The sequence below is a fragment of the Camelus ferus genome, chromosome 19, assembly GCF_009834535.1.
Source record: "Camelus ferus isolate YT-003-E chromosome 19, BCGSAC_Cfer_1.0, whole genome shotgun sequence".
Lineage (NCBI taxonomy): Eukaryota > Metazoa > Chordata > Mammalia > Artiodactyla > Camelidae > Camelus > Camelus ferus.
Window position 1 is genome coordinate 13,869,390 of NC_045714.1, and position 18,496 is coordinate 13,887,885.

An 18,496-nucleotide genomic window follows, 5' to 3' on the forward strand; every position below is an offset into this window, starting at 1 on the left:
GGGGAGTCTGTCACTGTCCCAAACCTCCCTCCCGCGCCCTCCTCCAGCTGTAAGTGCGCCATCTCCTCCAAGGAGGAGCACGTCAGACTCAGACAGACACAGCTCCCTCCCAGCCTGATACCTGGGCCGCAGCTTTTGAAGCTCAGAAGCCAAGACTACCTCTTCCACTTGCCCACAGGCAGCAGCAAGGCTTGTCTGGGGCAGTGAGTGAGCTGTGACCCAGGGGCCCGGAGGAGGGCTGGGGGGGCAGCAACACTGGGGGCGGCCCAGCTCAGGGTCACGGTTCCCTCTGGCCCTCCAGCCCCGGCAGCTCCCAGGGCATGGCTCCGGGTCGACACACTCCATCGTGAGCATCCCGACCACGGGAGCAGAATGCAGCCTGGCCCTCCATGTGCACTGGCTTCCCCGCCCCCCCCTCCCCGCCACTGCCCTCCAGCCAGGGTGCCCCCAGCCCTGCCCCCCAAACCTGCGCCCACACTAGGCTGCTCCTCCTCAGGGCGCAGACCCAGCCCCGGGTTTTGAGCAATAGGTGGCGCCACGTCCGGAGGCAGCTGCGTGGAGACCCGGTGAGTCCACCCAGCCTCCCTAATGGGAACTGTTGGAGCAAATTGCCTATTGATTTCTCCATTACAAATATGCTTTGTTTTACCCTCCTATGGACTTTTATTGGTCAGAATAGTCTTTCCGGAAGGTGTCCTCGCTCAGACCAGTGACACAATTTTTAACGTGTGACATGTGGCATTATTCCACGTCCGCCAGGGACACGCGCCAATAAACATGGGTGAGAGCTCGCTTCCTTTGGTGACTTGTTCATGGACAAATCCACCATGATTTTATGAAACAGTATATTTAAACGGAGTGACCCCCACCCCTGGCCAGCCCTCAGAGGGCCCTGGGGGAGTGGCTGGGGGCCCAGCTTCTTTGTTCTTGAGGGCAGGCAGGGGTCCTGGACACAGTGTGGGTGCAGGTGGGTGCTCTGTGCTTGGAGGCATCTTGGGACGGCGACCAAGCCCGCACCCAGGGGTAGGCTCACAGTCTTGGGCCTGAGGCCCCAGCAGGTCCTTCAGATGAGGGGATACCAGTTTATCCTGATCAGGTGCCTCGTTGGACAGGCAGCCAGCTTGGCCATTGAGGGTCCTGCCAGGGTGACACCTGCAGGCATGAGCCCCCCCCCATTAATCATGCCCCCTTAAGCACCATGCTGGGCGATGGTGGGGGCCACAGGGGTGTTGGGCTGCCCCCTCCATGGCCCAGGCACCCATGGGGAATGGCTGACCCACACTGACACCGTGCTGAGAGCAAGGTCCTGGGAGGCAGAGATACACAGTGCAGCCCCCACCCCAAGGTGCTGGAAGAGACGGAGTGGGTGGGACCTCAGCCGTGAGAGGGCCGTGGCCCTCTCAATGGGGGCTCCGTGAGGCCAGCAGGGAATACCCCTTCCTTTGGCAGAGGAGGGTTCCCCCAAGGTCACCTGGGGCTGTGGGGAGAGGACAATGTGGGCGTCAGCCCCAGAAACCTGACCCCTGGCTCCAGGCCCCCCGGTCGGGCAGGCACCACCGTCTCAGGCCCCTCTCCGCACCCACCCAGGACTATTACTCGCTTTTTAAGCTCTTTCTCACGCTCCACACCTTACTGAGCAGCAGGAGCTGAGAAGGCAGGGGCCTGATGCACCAGGCGTGTGGTCTTAAAGGCCCACAAACACCAGCGCAGAGCCGCGGGGGGGGCACGCAGAGGCGGGCCGGGCGCGCCGCCAGCAGCCGCGGGCCTCCCGGGAGAACCAGCCGCACGGCAGACAAGGCCCTCTCTCGGCAGGAGCGCTCTGCTAGTTGTCACGAACAGCCCCGAGCACACCTGGCAGCAGGGGCGGCAGGCGCAGCCTCGCCCGCACTTCAGGGTCTCGGGCGTCGACTACACGTTTTGCCGCGTATGGTTTTAACACCCAGACCCCACCAGCCTCCACCCGTAGCTCTATCAGGAGGCGCCCCCCTCAGAAACACGCTTTGCTTACCTCACCGCACCGCTGCCGCGCGGGGCGAAACCAGCCGCGTTCCTCTGGTGTCCGCCAGTGCCGGTCTACATTCAGTGCCCTTAATTCTCCTAAAACCGTCTCTGCAGTACGGTTTTCAGATCTGGATCCAGACAGGGTTCCCAGGCTGCGTCGGGTCATAAGGCCTCCTGAATCGCTCTCCACATTCCACCCGCCTCTGCCCCGGCACAGACGCCAGGTCCGTTGTGCAGAATCCGTCCAGTCGCTTCCTCGCGGCGTGTCTGGTACCCCGCGCCCCGCGTGCCCCGGAACCCGGGCTGCAGGCCCGTCCCTGGGGGCAGCCGAGTCGCCTCAGGGAGCTCGCAGTGCCTGGATGTCCCGCACATGGTCATCTGAGCCTGACCCGGGGCTCAGGTGTGACGGCCTGCTCCTTCACCGTGGAGTTGACCTTTCCCCCTTATGACCAGCAGGCAGTCTGCAAAAACACAGCTCTCCATCAGCCTCCCTTGTTGGCCATTTCCAAATTAATTCCTTCCTTAGGGCACACAGAAAGGCGCTCTCACAACTCCATCGTTCCTGTACATTCCTCAGCTGGAATGCTTTCCCTCGTCAACAGAGCCTCCGAGCGCGCTCAAGGGCAGGTCTGTGGTCGGCAGGCAGCGCCCCTCCCCCAGAGATGTCCGCCAGGTCCCAACCCCCCAGATCTGTACAGATGTGGCAGGAGGGGCTCTGCAGATGTGATCCAGGGTCTTGAGACGGGAGAGGACACCAGACAGTCCATGTAATCACGGGGCCCTTGTAAAGAGGAAGCAGGAGGGCCAGAGCCGGAGGAGGCGCGAGGACGCAGCGGAGGTCGGGCAGGGAGACTGGGAAAGGCTAACCTGCTTTGCGGGTGGAGGGAGGGGCCGAGAGTGCAGGCCCCCACCGGGAGCCGGGAAAGGCCAGGAAACCCTCCCCAGAGCCTCCCGGAGGCCCCAGCCCTGGCCACACCTTGACCTTGGCCCAGTGGCACAGATTTTTGACAAATTCGTGTTGTTTTAAGCCTCTCCGTGGGAACACGAAAGTAACACAGAGGCCAACAGAAAAGGCGAGAATGAGGCTTCACCCCTCACCTGGCTCCCGGCTGTCAGAGCAGAGCTGGTTCGCCGGCCGCTGGGTGTCCCCGCCGAGTCTCCGGGGGCCGCTGTAACGGTGGCTGCACAGCGCACGTTTCTTCCCGCTCTCCCCTGGGGTCAGAGGTTAGGCGAGACCGGCTCCCTCCAGACCCTGGGGGGTTGCTTGTGCTCGCATCTTCCAGTTTGGAGCGCTGCGCTCCTGGACCTGCGGCCCCTCCTCCATCTTCAAAGCCAGAACCACCTTGGCCTCCGTCCCCACGTGGCCCTCTTACAACAACCCTGTGATGGCATTTAGGGCCCCCAGGCAGTCCAGCATCACCTCCCATCTCGAGGTCCTTACCTTCATCAGGCCTGCAAAGTCCCTGTTGCCAGGGAGAGTGACTATTCACAGATTCCAGAGATGAGGACCTGGGTAAATCCCGAAGTGACAAGTGAAGCGGTGAGAGTTCTTCATTTCCTCACTACGGCTAAGACTGCACAGACTTTTACACGGTGTTTTTGGGCAGCCGCAGGCATCACTGCTTCTGCCCTCTGGCTAGGGGCACCTCCCCCGCCGGTTCCTGGGTGCTCCTGCCACGTCCTTGCTTTGTGACCCAGTGGGCACCCCGGGTTTGCCTTGCCTCATGTCTGGATCCGCCGTTCCTCCAGCAAGAAGTAGCATTTATAAACCAGCATCCGGAGAGGCGCTCGCCGCCGCCGCATGCCGCCGCACAGCTGGGCTTTGTCTGGGGCAGAGCGAGGAGCAGCAGTGCTTCAGAGCAGGTGCTTCCTGACCATCTCAGATCTATTTCACCGATTCACACGATCACTTCATCCAAACTGAAAGCCAGAGGGTTTACCTGACTTTGCTGACTTTACCCCTGGTCTCCTTTCTCTTACACCGAGAACCTTGGCTCCTGACGTTAACGGCCACTTGCTTTATCCTGCGATGCACAGTCACCCCTCGCTATCTGTGGGGAAGTTACTCCAGGACACCACCTGGCAGATACCAACATCCAGACACTCAAGTCCCTTATATAAAATGGCACAGCATTTGCACCTAACCCGCACGCGTTCTCCCGTGTACTTTAACTTACGACACGAAACAAGGTGCTGGGGCTGCGTGAATGGTTGCCTGTGGGCAGCAAATTCAGGTTTTGCTTTTGGGAAATTCCTGGAATTTTTTCAAATATTTTCATTCCATGGTTGGTTGAATCCCTGGATGTGGAACCCATGGATACAGAGGGCCAGCTGTACCGTAAAAGCTGGAAAAATAGCAAATCCAAAATCACTGCCAACAGCAAGAAGAGCAGTGGGCTCAGGGCTTCTTCGCAACGACCGTCGCAGCGGTTCATGCCCTTACTGGCCGTTTGTACGTGTCCTTTAGAACGAGCTCCCCGAAGGGCTCCTGTCCAAGTCCCGTCCAGTCACTGGCAACCGTTATTTCCTTGGGAGCTGCGTTACCACTGACACACAGATAGTTTTTAACTCAGTTTGTACTTTTCAGAGATTGCTTTGTATACACAATTTCACTCATAACACCTGAAGTGTGAGAACGTAAGATTTTATACGGCTCCAAAAACCAAAGCTAATGGCAGGAACATACGCAGCAAACTCACGCCCCCAGCGGCTCCCTCCGCCCCGTGCCTTCCCTGTGCTCAGGGGAGACCGTTTCTATGAGCTTCTTGGTTTCTCCTTTGAGCCTTGCTTTCTGCAGATATGAGCAGATACACCTGCAAGCTCGTATCTCTCTCCTGACACGGCACACACACCGTTGCTCTTCCTGCTCACCCACCAACCCTGCAGGCTCCCCAGTTCCGCACGTGCCTTCCTGCCGCAAATGTCTCCGCTGTGTGCACGCAGCTCGGCCGGCCGGCCGGCCGGGGCCATGGGTATGTCTGTGTTGACACCAGTGTCCACCCTCTGAGTGACAACAGGTGATACTGCGAACCTGACACTCTGCATGTGTCTAAGCAGAATTATTAGAACGCAGTGGCAACGTGTTGTGTTGCTTGTGTTTTCCAGTGAGGCTGTTGCGAGCTTTGCCTCTAATAATTACATGTCTTAGGGCCCCCAGCACCTCCGCGCAACTCCTGTCCCCCCTCAAAGTGAGAAGAAACCCCCCAGACCATAGAGCTGTAGAGCCACACCTGCACTTACCAGCCGGGGTCCTGACACCCCCAGAACGCATGCTGGCTGGAGGGATGTCCGCGCAGGGCCCGTCACCTGATGGGTCGCTGTCCCAGGCTGCTCTAGCACGTGACCACAGGCCGGGTGGGTTGGAACAGCTGCGGGACACTCTCTCACGGCTCTGGAGGCCAAACGCCCCAGATCCAGGTGCTGGCGGGGCCGCGCTCCCTCTGGAGGCTCCGGGAGGCCGCTCCTGGTGGTGGCCACCAGTCTTCGGTGTCCTTGGCTCCGAGCCACCCCTCTCCAGCCTCCGCCTCTATCTGCACGTGGCCCTGTCCCTGGGTCTCGAATCTCCCTCCCCTTGCTCTCCCATGGCCCCTGTCCTTGGACTTGGGGTCCACTCTCAATCCAGGATAACTTCATCTCAAGATCTTTAACTCGCTGACATCTACAAAGACCCTGTGTGTCAAAAGGTCACATGCACAAGTTCCAGGTGGACACGTCTTTGTGGACCACCCCCCCCACACCTGCTCCAGCTCTGAAGGCGGCCCTGGCAAACAGCCGGGGCCTTGACCTGCTGGTGGGAGGGGGAGGGTCCGGGTCGGGCTCGGCCCTCCTGACGCTTGATGGGGGGCGGCGCCATGGGGTCGGGGGACTGCCCCAAGGAGCCCAGTCGCTGCCACGCCATGATGTGGGACAGGAGTTTACCCCAAACTCCCACTGGCCAAACGCAGCGGGAGGCAGAGATGGAAGCTGCGGATGGCGTCCCCGGGCACAGGGCAGGCGGGAAGAGCAGGCAGCGCCCGCTGGGCCGGCCCCGCGGCGCCTCGGCCAGCTCACCCTCCCGGGCGTCTCTCCCTCCAGGCTGTCGACTACGAGCTGAACAGAGCATTCATGCTGACCGTGATGGTGTCCAACCAGGCGCCCCTGGCCAGCGGCATCCAGATGTCCTTCCAGTCCACGGCGGGGGTGACCATCTCCGTCGTGGACATCAACGAGGCCCCCTACTTCCCCTCCAACCACAAGCTGGTCCGCCTGGAGGAGGGTGTGCCCACCGGCACCGTGCTGACCACGTTCTCCGCGGTGGACCCGGACCGGTTCATGCAGCAGGCCGTGAGGTGGGCCTCCCCACGCCCTGCCCTCGCGCCCCGGGGTCAGGGCTCCCGTTTTCCATAGAGTCCCGAAACACCTAATGACACCTGCAACCCAGAAAGCTCCCGGCCTGGGGTGCCCCAAGCAGGGAAGCCCAGTCCGGGGACAGCTGGGACCACAGCCGCCGGGCTGCCCTGACAGCAGTCGGCCCGGCGCCACGAGCGCCCCACAGACCGTGAGCGCCGCCACGATTCCGCTCCAGACGAGCATCAGCCGTGTCTAGACTCGGGCTGGGTCCTGACTCCACCCTCGTGAGCTGTCTGACTTTTGCAAGCCACCCACCCTCTCTGTCCTCGGTCTCCACACCTGTGGAGTGGGACGACGGAGGATCTGCCCCCCCAGGGTCCCCATGGGCTTAACTAGCTCCACCTCGGGGACCACCAGCCACTGTTGCCACTGTCCCGCGTGAGACCTGGTCCTCAGGGAGCTCAGCCCGGGCCGGCGCTCCAAAGAGAGGCTCTCCCCGGCCCCTCGCCTCACCCTACCTCCTCCCCCAGATACTCAAAGCTGTCGGACCCAGCAAACTGGCTACACATCAATGCCACCAACGGCCAGATCAGCACGGCGGCCGTCCTCGACCGCGAGTCTCTCTACATCAGGAACAACGTCTACGAGGCCACGTTCCTGGCAGCAGACAACGGTGCGCCCGGGGGGCGGGGGGCGCCCTGAGGGTCCCGGCCTGGGGAGCGGCGTTGGGGCCCTGGGTGGCCCCTGCCCGGCCACTCAGAGCCCTGGGCTCACTGGTCCACAGGCACGAGTACTCACAGGTGGGCACCGCAGGAGCCGGGCTGGCGGCGTGGGGCCAAGGTCTGTCGCTGCCCCTGTGGCTGACCTGCATGACCTGAAACGCCTCCTGTCCCACCTGTAAACTCAGGCGTTAGAGCCAAGTCCGCACCGGAGAAGAGCTGCCTGCTGTGCCAACAGTTGGGGTGGGGGGACCCCACCATTCAGCTGCCCCTCCCCTGGCTGTAACCACCCATGACTTGGACCCCTGAGGCCTTCAGTCAGAGAAGGGGGCAGGGGTCCCCAAGAGGGGCCCCAGAGGCAGGGTGGGCACCCATGAGAAAGCCACAATGGCGGCATGTGCCTTGGGAGCTCAGAGAGGGCAATGGCGAAGGCCCCTGAGCCAGACAGAGGGGCCTGGGGTGGGGAGAGGTGCTGGGCACGGGTGAATGGGGGCTGGGCAGAGGCAGTGGCCAGGAGACCAGCAGGGAGCAGAAAGAACGTCCAAGAGCACTGGGCCTTCTGAGGGACATGGGTAGCATCTCCAGGAGCTGGTACAGGGACTCTTGGTGCCCCCTCCCTGGACCCAGGGCACTCGGGAGCCCATGGGGGCCCTAGCTGTCAGGGGGTCCAGCCCACTCTGAAAAAGGAAGGGAGGGCATGGGTGGGAGTGAAGACTCAAACCAGAGGTGAGTCCCAGCACCTCCCCTCAGTGTGGGAAGAGACTTAACTCCCCAAGCCTCGGTTTCCTCCTCTGCAAAATGGGGACAACCACTACCTCTGCTCGGGGGTGCCGCTGGAGGAACAGGGCCTGGCTCAAGTCAGCACCGTCATTCCTGCTGTGACCTCCTGGGCTCCTGCCACGTGCCAGGCACAATTTATCAGTGAGCAAAACAAACAAAAGCATGGTTGACATTCCAGAGGCCAGTGTGTCAGCTAGAACCAGGTTTGGCTACATAATAATAATCATAATCACAACGAGACGGAGGTTTATTTTCTCCCAAATAAAAGAAGGCTGAAGGCCAGCAGCCCTGGGTCAGGCACAAGAAACCAGGCTCACTCTGGCCACCCCCGTGTCCTCAGCAAGCTGTAGCATGGCCCAGAATGGCTGCCAGTGCTCCAGCCATCAGGACCACATTCTGGCAAACAGAGCAGGGAGGTCAAGGGCATACCCCAGCCCTTCTAAGGACTTCCACTCACAACTCATGAAGGCCAGAACTCAGTCATGAAGACACCTGGCTACAAGGGATGCTGAGAAATGCAGTCTTCTCGCTGGGCAGTGATAACGCCAGATCGGATTGGCGGCTCTGGGTCTTTTATTAAAGAACAAAGAAGAAATGGAGATTGAGGGACTTAGCAGTCTCTGCCCCAGGGAGACGGACGAGAAACAAGTTCGCCAGATCATTTCAGGAAACGAGAAATGGAAGAAAACAGAATGGGGGATGGGAGAGTGACCAGGGCCACAGCTGTGCTCCTGGCTATGAGTGACTGTGGGGCCAAGACCTGCAGGGCCAAGGGAACAAACCAGGGAAAGATGGGACGGGGCGGGGAGTCCCAGGATTAGGAAAGTGCACGTGCAAAGGCCCCGGGGCAAGCCCATGCCAGGCGGGTTCTGGGAACAGCTGCACAACTGAGGTCTCAAGGCCTAGAGCTGCACCAAGGTTCCGTCAACAGCAATGAAAGCAGGCCCCGGAGACCTTCAGGGCAGCCTCCTTCCCGCCCCCCTGCCCCATGGGGTCCACAAAGGCCCAGCCCCATAGCGGGCCACCAGGAGTGCCAGGCTCTGACGGGGAAGGCTGCTCTCCCGGGCATTCTGTCCTCCCAGTAGGCCAGAGCAGTGAGACTAGCTTAGGTCGAGATTTTAAACGAGTCTGTGACGGAGCGGTGGGAAGCGCGGAAGAGGCGGGGAACGCAGCGCAGGCCCCTCCGGTTAACAGAATTTGCCTGTGCTCCTCCTGACCGTGGGCTGCGTCATCATCCACTTAGCAAAGCAGTTTGCAAAGGAGGCACCGAGCTGCACCGCCTGAGACGTGTTTTGCTGCGTTTTCTGGGAGATACAGAGACGTGCTGAGGGCTGCATGCTTTACACGCTTCCCCTGCCGCCGCCAAAAACGCGGTCATGGACGTCGGGGTCAGAGTTGCCATCAGAAGGCAGAGCCATGGTCAGAACGTAGAGGATAGCAAGGGCATCTCCAGCCTCCCGGCCCCCATCCATCCCCATGGTCAGCCTGGCGGAGGCAGGGGTTGGGTGCAGGGGAGGCTCGGGGACACTGGTGGCCCCGAGAGCTGTCAGGGCTCAGCAGGTCACCTGGGTCTACACCAAGGCCGGCACCGTGGAGGGCCGCTTTGAGACCAGCCTGCTGCGGTGGGGGGCCCCCAACCCAAAACTCATCTTGAGAGCCTCCCCCTGCCTCCAAAATAGCTCCAGAAGTGGCCGTTTTGGTTCTAAGTATCCGAGCACAGGGCTTCCGGCCGTGAGGGTCCCTGCTGGGCGGGGCCAGGAAAACGTGAGCCAGGCCAAGGCTTTTCCCTAGAAGGATGGAGAAGCAGGCGCCAGCGCGATGGCCCACCCTCCCGGAAGCCCCCCCGCCCAGGCTCCCAGAGGGGACGGGGTCCTGAGTGTGGCTCTGAGCTTAATGGCACAACTCTTGCCCATCACTTGTGCTCTGCGTGTGTGCTGTGTGCACATGTGTGCATGTGTGTGGACATGTGTGCGGCTGTGGGTCTGGATGTGGCCACACGTCTGCAGTCATGTGCTCTGGTGACGTCTGTTCATATGTTGTGTGCAGCTGAGTGGCTGCACGCATTCGAAGAGAGAGTGTCAGTGTGTGTTTGGAGCTGTGGTCTGTCCTGGGTAGGGTCCTGGGTGGGGTCCTGGGTGGGGTGTGGGCTGGTCTGACGCTTGGCCTTGCGTGTTTGCTGGTGGCGTATCATGAGTGATCATGCCGTGTCCCTCCCTCAGGGGTCCCCCCGGCCAGTGGCACCGGGACCCTCCAGATTTATCTCATCGACACCAATGACAACGCCCCTGAGCTGCTGCCCAAGGAGGCGCAGATCTGCGAGAAGCCCGGCCTGAACGCCATCAACATCACCGCGGCCGATGCCGACGTCGACCCCAACGTCGGCCCCTACGTCTTCGAGCTGCCCTTCGTCCCGGCCAGTGTGCGGAAGAACTGGACCATCACCCGCTTAAACGGTGAGCCCCCTCGGCCCCAAGCCCCCCGCAGCCCAGGCACCGGGGAGATTGGACAGTCTGGGTGCAGCCCCCCAAGGGGGCCGGTCACCCCGGCAGAGTGCACAGCGGAGACGAAAGCCAGTCTCACAAGAGGGCCACGTGGCCCTTTCCCGTGGGGCGGGGCACCCTGCGGGCTCCAGGGCTCGGACACTGAGGGGCCTGAGGACAGTCCCCAGTGTCAGTGTTTTAAGGGGCACAGCCCTGGACGGCCCTGAGGCCGAGACTTCTTCCTGTGCCAGTTTCCGCTTGAGGGGACCCCACCAATCTATTTCCTAAGGGTCCTTTCCTAGACGTGGACATGCTGTGTGAATAAAGGGCGTCCAGGATCTGAGTCCTGGGAGCATATGCCTGTCCCCAGCCCCCAACACTGACTATTACTGTTTCCGAAGGCACTTTACCAACTGAGCCAAAATCAGTATCCACTGGCATCTTTTCACTGCCAGTGGACGTTCTTTCCGTAATCTGTTTTTTGCTTCTGTGAGTTACCTGTTTAGTGTCCTTGCCTACATTTCTTTGAGAGTTTTTTTTTTTTTTTTTTGGTTGTCTTGGTAGAATTCTTCATACATTAAGGAAATAATTTCTTCATCCTGCATGTTGCAACTGCTCCATTCTTGAGTTGCCCATCTTTTAACCTCACGGTATGATGCTGTGTGTGTGTGTGTGCGTGCGTGCATGCCTGTGCACAAGGGTGTGTGTCCATGCGTGCCTCGGCCAGACAGACGTGCTGGACGTTCACAGTCAGACTCAGTCTTGTCCTTCGGAAGCCTGGCTCGGAAAGGTGGGCTGGCGGCCCCCTGAGCGAAGCACGCCCTGTGCCCCACCAGGTGACTACGCCCAGCTCAGCCTGCGCATCCTGTACCTGGAGGCGGGGGTGTATGACGTACCCGTCATCGTCACAGACTCCGGGAACCCGCCCCTGTCCAACTCGTCCATCATCAAAGTCAAGGTGTGCCCGTGTGACGACAACGGCGACTGCACCACCGTGGGCGCCGTGGCGGCGGCCGGCCTGGGCACCGGGGCCATCGTGGCCATCCTCATCTGCATCGTTATCCTGCTGAGTGAGTGCGGCCGGCCCTGCACCTGCATCTCCCGGCGTCCCCCCACCCCCGGCCCACCCAGAACCGTTCAGACCGCGACCGGGCTGGTCCACGCGATGACAGACACCGGCCCCCGCGGCCACACGAGCGCGGCCTCGTGCACTCACATGAGTGACCCACACGCATGCAGGCGCACACGCACAGACGGGCATCGGGACGCGCAGGCACGCGGATGCGCACAGGGCACAGGGATGCACACAGGCATGCACACCCGCTCACCCGCCCTCCCCGCCCCTCAGCCATGGTCCTGCTGTTCGTCATGTGGATGAAGCGGCGGGAGAAGGAGCGCCACACGAAGCAGCTGCTCATCGACCCCGAGGACGACGTGCGGGACAACATCCTCAAGTACGACGAGGAGGGGGGCGGCGAGGAGGACCAGGTGAGGGGCCGCCGGCAGGGACAGAGGGGACACTCCCCCCGCCCTGCTCTCCCTGCCCACGTGCGCATCTCCAGGCCCGGGCGCGCGCCCACAGGGGACCAGTGAGAACGCCTCCTTCCCCACAGCCATCCACCCGGCCGTGTGGGCCGGGGGACGCTCCCACCTGCCGGGGGCTGTCGGGCGACCAGGAGGGTGGACTTGGAGGAGCTGCCTGGGTGGTTCTGCATCCGCCACTGGTCACTGTGCACTCGGAGCAAGTCCTCCTCCCATTAGAGCTCAGTCACCACCTCCTCCAACGGTGAAGTGGGGTAGCAGCAGCCCAGGTCCAGCTGTTCCCAGGAACAAACGAGGAACAGGCGGAGTGGGCCCTGGGGCCGCCTGGGGTCAGGCAGCCCGGGGCACAGACCTCACAGGTGCCCTGAGGATGAAAGGAGGCCAGGGGAGTGATTCAGGAAGGGCAGTAAGGGGACAGAAGAGGACGGGGGCACACTCCGGGACCAGGAGACGGAATAGGACAGGGCACGTGCTCAGAGCCCAGTCACAGAGCAGGACGAGGATGCGCCCTGAGGCTTTTCTGGTGTCTCTGCCTGCCGTCCTCGTCCCAACCACCTGCCTGACTCTGCGCGGCCCCTCCGCAGGACTACGACCTCAGCCAGCTGCAGCAGCCGGAGGCCATGGAGCACGCGCTGAGCAAGGCCCCCGGGGTGCGGCGGGTGGACGAGCGGCCCGTGGGCGCCGAGCCCCAGTACCCGGTCAGGCCTGTGGTGCCCCACCCGGGGGACATCGGTGATTTCATCAACGAGGTGGGTGCCCCGGCAGCGGGAGGCCATACAGGCCCCTTTGATAACAGTGAGAGCGCAGTCACGTGCTCCAGGAAGCCCACTTGGCGGAGGCACGGAGGCGGATGCAGAGCTGGGTCCTTGCAAAGCTGGCCTGTCAAGCCGGCAGCCGGGGTCCAAGCACTCCCCTCGGCATACCCCCTGGGAAGGGACCGCTGCCCCAGCCCCAGGCGCCGCGTCCCAGGCAGGGCCCACGGCAGGCGCGGAGTAAGAAATCGGAAACGTGAGGCCCCAGCCACGTAGAATCAGGAAGGGAGGGAGGGCCACCCCAAGGGTGAGGGCCAGCCGAGGCCGCGGCTGCTGCAGATCAGAGAGGCCTCCCTGGTGTGCACTCCACCCCAGTGCCCGGGCAGGCTTGCAAGTTGCTGGCTTCAGGTCCAGGCTGCCCCCCAACACAGGGCACTGGAAACTGCTGGGGGGTGGGCGTCCTCTGGAGCTGCCACCTGACCACGTGCCCACAGCACCTGTCCTTACGTTTGGAGGCCACGTAGCTCAGAGTCCCAGCAAGCAACGTCCCCACCTTTGATCTCCCCCTTTGCAAGAAAAGCTGGACCACCTCTGGTAGCCGAGCCTGAGATGCCCAACCGACACGTCCGAGGGCGTCAAGGGCCTGCCCCTGCCCGGGCGCCCTCCTTCCTTTGCGCTAAAGCAGAGGGACAACAGGGACAGGGCGTGTGGCCGCACCCAAGACTGTCCCCTGTGAGCCGCGTCCCGGGCGGTCAGCACCCCGGGCTTCCCCATCGCTCCCAGAGGCGGCCACGCCCTTGGGGCGTGGGGTCCCCGGGCTCCACCGCTGTTCTCTAAGACAGGCTGTATGTTATGAGGGGTTGTCAACACTTTTGTGTCCACCTATGTCAGAACCTGATCTTAAAAAGATTAGTTTAAATGGAATAGAACCCAGGAAGTGGTTCAGCAGAGATACAGACACGGCTCAGAACAGGACCGCACCCCAGGCCGCAGATGGAATTCCTACAGCTTCCCGAAAGCTGGTTCAGCTTAGACGACACTGACGGTGTAATAAATTCTTAAAAGCCCCAAAACCACGTCCGCCCCAGTCTACAAGGAGAAGCCCACTTTTCAGTTGCTTACAGGAAATCAAAAAGGTAAAGGCCAAACCACTCGGGACCGAATAATGGCCCAGGGCCCCTCCCTGGCCAGGGCAGCGTTAAGACAGTCACCGCCATGGGCACCTGGGCCATTTGCTGGGACCCAGGGCCAGCGAACCCCAGCGCAGTCCCATTCACGGTCACTGGGAGCGCTGCCCTCGGCCAACGGCCACACGTGAGCCCTTGCGGGCAGAGGACACAGGCCCTGGCCATGGAGGTCCCAGCAGGTGCACCTGGAGGAGAGGGGGCCAGGACACAAGGGCAGGTTCCAGCAACACCTGCTGCACTGCCAGGCCCTGCTCCTGGGCGTAGCTGTGGCAACAACTCCAGGCCGCGGACGCCTGTCCACGTCAGGGTCTCATTCCACAGGCAGCAGTCACGAATCAAGAACCAACCCCCCGCCGCAGGCCCCGCCCGGCCCTCCGCCCCACGACTCCGCAGCTCCTCCACAGGCCATTGTGCAAACACCACGTCCCTACCCGGTTCTCTGACATGTCTCCCAGTGAGACACAGGGAGCACTTACTGAGCGCCTACTGTATGCCAGGCCGTATAGCCGCGCCTCCCTGACCTGTCTCCCCAGCTCCTCCTGGGCCCCCAGGTGGGGGCGGCACCCCCTCCACCCTGACCCGCGTCTCCCTGACCCCCAGGGACTTCGAGCGGCCGACAACGACCCCACGGCACCCCCTTACGACTCCCTGCTGGTCTTCGACTACGAAGGAAGCGGCTCCACCGCGGGCTCCGTCAGCTCCCTGAACTCGTCCAGCTCCGGGGACCAGGACTACGACTACCTGAACGACTGGGGGCCCAGGTTCAAGAAGCTGGCGGACATGTACGGGGGCGGCGAGGAGGACTAACCGGCCTCACCGCCCCGATGCGAGAGAGCAGCGCTCGGACAGACGGACGGACGGACGGGAGGAGCAGGCCTGGAGGCGGCGGCTGGCCCTTCCAGCTCCCGCGGCCGGCCACTAAGCGGTGTGCTAGGGGTCCCCCCCCCGCCCCAGCCCCCGACACTGAGCTGCCTGGCATGAACACTTCCAGCCCCGCGGTCCGCCGCCCATCCCGGTAGCTGACTGAGCACTACAGGCGAGCGAGAGGCACTCTGTCTTAACTTGAATTTCTTAGAACAGAAGCACTGTTAAAAAAAAAAAAAAAGTGCCTTTTGGTACATGTATCAGATTCCCTCAAACTCAGGAGCGACTGAAAGCAAGAGACAGACCAAGCCCCCGCCGAGTCCTGAGCACCCCCAGCCCCAGCCCAGCCCGGCTCTGAAGGCGCCAGTTAAGGAACTGGGGAGGATGTGGGGGGTTTCAGTCTATGATCAAGAAAAAAAAGTGGGTGACTCACTTGACAAAACTGGCAAATAGTTTAGGGTCCAAACTCCACCATCCCTTCTGAGTCCTGGCGCTTTGCTGTACACTGTTGGGGTCTCCTGGGCCTCTCGGGGGTTCCCAAGGCCGGTGGGAGGCGGGAGGCCGGCCTTCGGCTCCCACAGCAGCAAGTCCCCCTGGGGCGGGCCAAGCCCGTGGACCAAAGTCCCACCATGCGATTTGGCTACACTGAGTTGACAGCTGCCCCGGCTCCCAGATGCTGGAAATAGCCGGGGCGGGTGGGGTTCCCAGGAGCCATCCGTGCCTGATGCGCCCCATCTTGGCCATTCCCAGGGCCCCCCAGTCAATGATTAGGCCTCCTCCAGGGCCAAATGTGGCCCCAAATACCACCCAGGTCCCCAGTGGCTTTGGTCCAAGCTAGTATGGCATCCCAAGAAACCACAACCAAAACCAGCCAGCACCCCACCAAACCCCGGCATGAGCCGCCCCCAGACCCGGGCAGACCCCCCAGGGGCCCCACCAGAGGCCCAGCAAACACGCGCCAGGCCAAACCCCTGAAGGCTCTGGACACCTCCGGCCACCCACAGGGCTGTGCGGGCCGCGGGGAGAGCAGAGCCTCACTTGGGCTGCAGGAGGCTGGAAACCAGCATGACCAGCGGGAGACCCTGGTGGCTCTTGCCGCTGCCCTGCCCCTCTGGAGCGGACTTTCTGACGCTCGTGGAGCTTGCTGACGGGGACGGCAGACATCTGCTCCGAATGCCCAGGAGAGCCTGTCGTGGTGGTGCCGTCTGCCCCCCAGGTGTGTCTAGACCGCACCCGCCAGAAACAGTCCTCCTCCCTCTGGACCCGCGGCAGCACCAAGCAGCTGCTCGCGCTCTCAGAGCCGTAATTGCCCTCTCGACGGGCAGTCGGACTCTCAAGCCAGACCCCAGAGTCAGTTCCGCAGAGCAGACAGCGAAAGGGGCTGTGTCCCAAGGACCCCCTGGAGAGCCCCCTGCTGTGTTTGTCACTGGGGCAGGAAAGGCCCCGGTGCATCCCTTGCCCCCGCTGTCTCCCAGGGACAGCCGCTCTGGCTGTGAAGGCGCCTCAGGCCCCAGCCTGAGAAGACACCCTCCTGGGGGAACCCTCGTCTGCTCTCAGGCCGGCGTAGGCGGCCCTCGCAGGACTTGGCGTCAGAGCCCCAGCGCTGACAAGGAGCCCCGCCCTGGAGCCCCACCCCGCACCTGCTCCCCGGGTCAGGGGAGGCCTCAGGAGGGCCTGGGAAGGTGGGGGGTCTGGGGTGCACATGTCCCCTGGTCTCTCCACCTGGGGGTCCTTGATCCACTCCCCAGCCTCCAGCCCACCCCCATTGCCATGGTCATTCTCTTTTCTAAACAGCTTTGGCCTCGAAGGTGAACTAGAGTGTACCCGTGTGTGTGTGATACGCGTGGGTGTGTCCCCCTTGGACGTCAGGGTTCTCCCCCAAACCAAACCCGTTACTAACTCAGTGCATCCTCCTGGAGCTGAGCCGGAGAGACGAGCTCAGGCACGGGGCCTGATGGCGGCCCCAGGTGGGCTCCATCCATTCCGCCGCCTCCCTGACTGCTGGGGAGGGACGGGTGGACAGAGGCGGCAGTCACCCGTGTCATGTGCCGATGCCCCTTCCCGAGGACGGCATCTCACAGAATCCCAGACCGTGGGGGTGGCCTGCCGAGGGGAGGGGAGGGGAGGGGAGGGGACGCCCCCAGTCCAAAGCCATGCTATGCAAATTGCTCTGGGTCAGGTAGCCAATGAGGATTGTCCCAGCACCTGGGGGCGTGGCCATTCTCCGGGTGGCTGGCAGCGTCGGGTTTGGTGTGATGTGAGCTGGAATCCTCTGTTTGTGTTTGGTTTTGGAAAGTCCATCCTCCAGTCGAAGTTCTAAGTGTGGATGTGGGCAGGGGGCCCAGCCAGCTGTGGGCTCTCCCCTCTGAAGTCCTGAGGCCTCCTTGGGTCCCCAGGCCCTGGGCTCACCTCAGGGATGGATGTGCCGAACCTAGTATCCTGAACACCAACCCCACCGACCCCTCGGGCACCAGGAGCCCCTGCCTCCCTCCAGCCAGAAGAGCGGGACGCAGGGATCCGTCTCACCGCCTCCCTCCGGCCTCTCTCCCCTCTCCCCAGGCCTCTCCTCACTGCCAGGCCCCCGCTGCACTGTGCCCATGTGCCCCAGGCTGAGGCGGCGGCAGCCAGCTGGGGGCAAGTCGACAGGGGGCTTCCCACCCCCATCCCTGCTTCCAGGCAGCTGGACGGCTGTCCCTTGTCACCCCCATCGCGGGCAGCCCCTGGAGGCCAGAAAAGCACATGGGGTGCCCACACCCTCCCAGATGCATCCCAGAACTCCATCCCGACCACGAGTGAGCGTCAGCTCAGCGGACAGTGTCAAATGTCTCTCTCACGTAGCTGGTCGATGCAGTGTGTCCAGACCAGGGCACACGGCTGTGAAGGCTGACTCAGCACTGGCAAAGTGCTCCAGGGAGTTCCTCTTCAGCTCCTCTAGGGAACTTTTGTCCTTGTGAGCAGGAGAGACGTGCGCTGTTGGGCAGAGCAGCAAGAACCGCCTGGCCTCGGTCAGCGGGCACCCCCAGCCCGGGGCCCCCATGCCTGCCGGGGCTCAGCACCCCAGCTCCTGGCCAAGCAGGCCTTCTCTTCCCTGTGTCTTTCAGAACATCCAAAGTGCTAGGCCTCCCCCCACCAAAGCGTCAGGGCCAGTCGTCAGGCCCTCAGAGATGCCTCAGTTTCCCTGGCGGGAGCACCGTGGACACACACGGTCCTCTGAGATGACAACTCCGTTCTCTCCAGGGAAAAGCCAGGGAGGGGAGTCTCGATGTTTGTCAGTGCTGAAAGGAGCGACACCAGAAAAGCAAGCAAAGTCTCCCACACGCAGCCCATCACGGGGAACAGCCGCAAGCGACGCAGTGCACAAAAGACACGCCCTGCTCGAAGCGGCAGGACGGTGGGGACCACCTCTGTGTATAACTGGAACGCGGTTCGCTTTTCCTTTCTCTCCTTTTTCCATTCTGATTTTTTTTTGTTTTTTGCATGTTTCTTTTTGAAAACGGACATGAGCAGCAGCCCGCATGACTGTGGCTGTCCTGGGAAAGATACTGGAGTGTGACGTGTCCACGCTGCACCTCTGAGCGTTGCGCACTTACACAAACGTTCCAACTGTTTTGTAATTGTCAACAGCACAACTATTTTGTATTGTTGTTTGTATCATTTTGTACCAAAAAAAAAAAAAAAAGGAAAAAAAAGGGAAGAGCGTTGATGTTTTCAATGTGTTTTTAGTGCCAGGCGGTCTTGGTTCCGAACTGAGTAGCGGCTTTGCGGAGTTGTTGTGTGCTGGAGCGGAGTCGGGGCACCGGCGTGCTGCTCCGGAGGAGTCAATAAAGTCCCCCTTTTAAACA

The 18,496-nt window shown here is 61.9% G+C and overlaps 1 protein-coding gene across 5 annotated transcripts in view; it reads left to right on the plus strand.

The window, feature by feature from the left end:
• Window positions 1–18,496, plus strand: part of CDH4 (cadherin 4) — a 465,344-nt gene extending 446,848 nt beyond the window's left edge. For all 5 annotated transcript variants that reach the window (XM_032461481.1, XM_032461482.1, XM_032461485.1 and 2 more), the window contains 7 exons: window positions 6,076–6,329; window positions 6,861–7,003; window positions 10,049–10,282; window positions 11,146–11,379; window positions 11,658–11,797; window positions 12,436–12,600; window positions 14,391–18,496. In XM_032461481.1, the coding sequence (XP_032317372.1) occupies window positions 6,076–6,329; window positions 6,861–7,003; window positions 10,049–10,282; window positions 11,146–11,379; window positions 11,658–11,797; window positions 12,436–12,600; window positions 14,391–14,597 (1,377 nt within the window). In that variant the 3' untranslated portion in view covers window positions 14,598–18,496. The remainder of the gene's footprint in view (window positions 1–6,075; window positions 6,330–6,860; window positions 7,004–10,048; window positions 10,283–11,145; window positions 11,380–11,657; window positions 11,798–12,435; window positions 12,601–14,390) is intronic.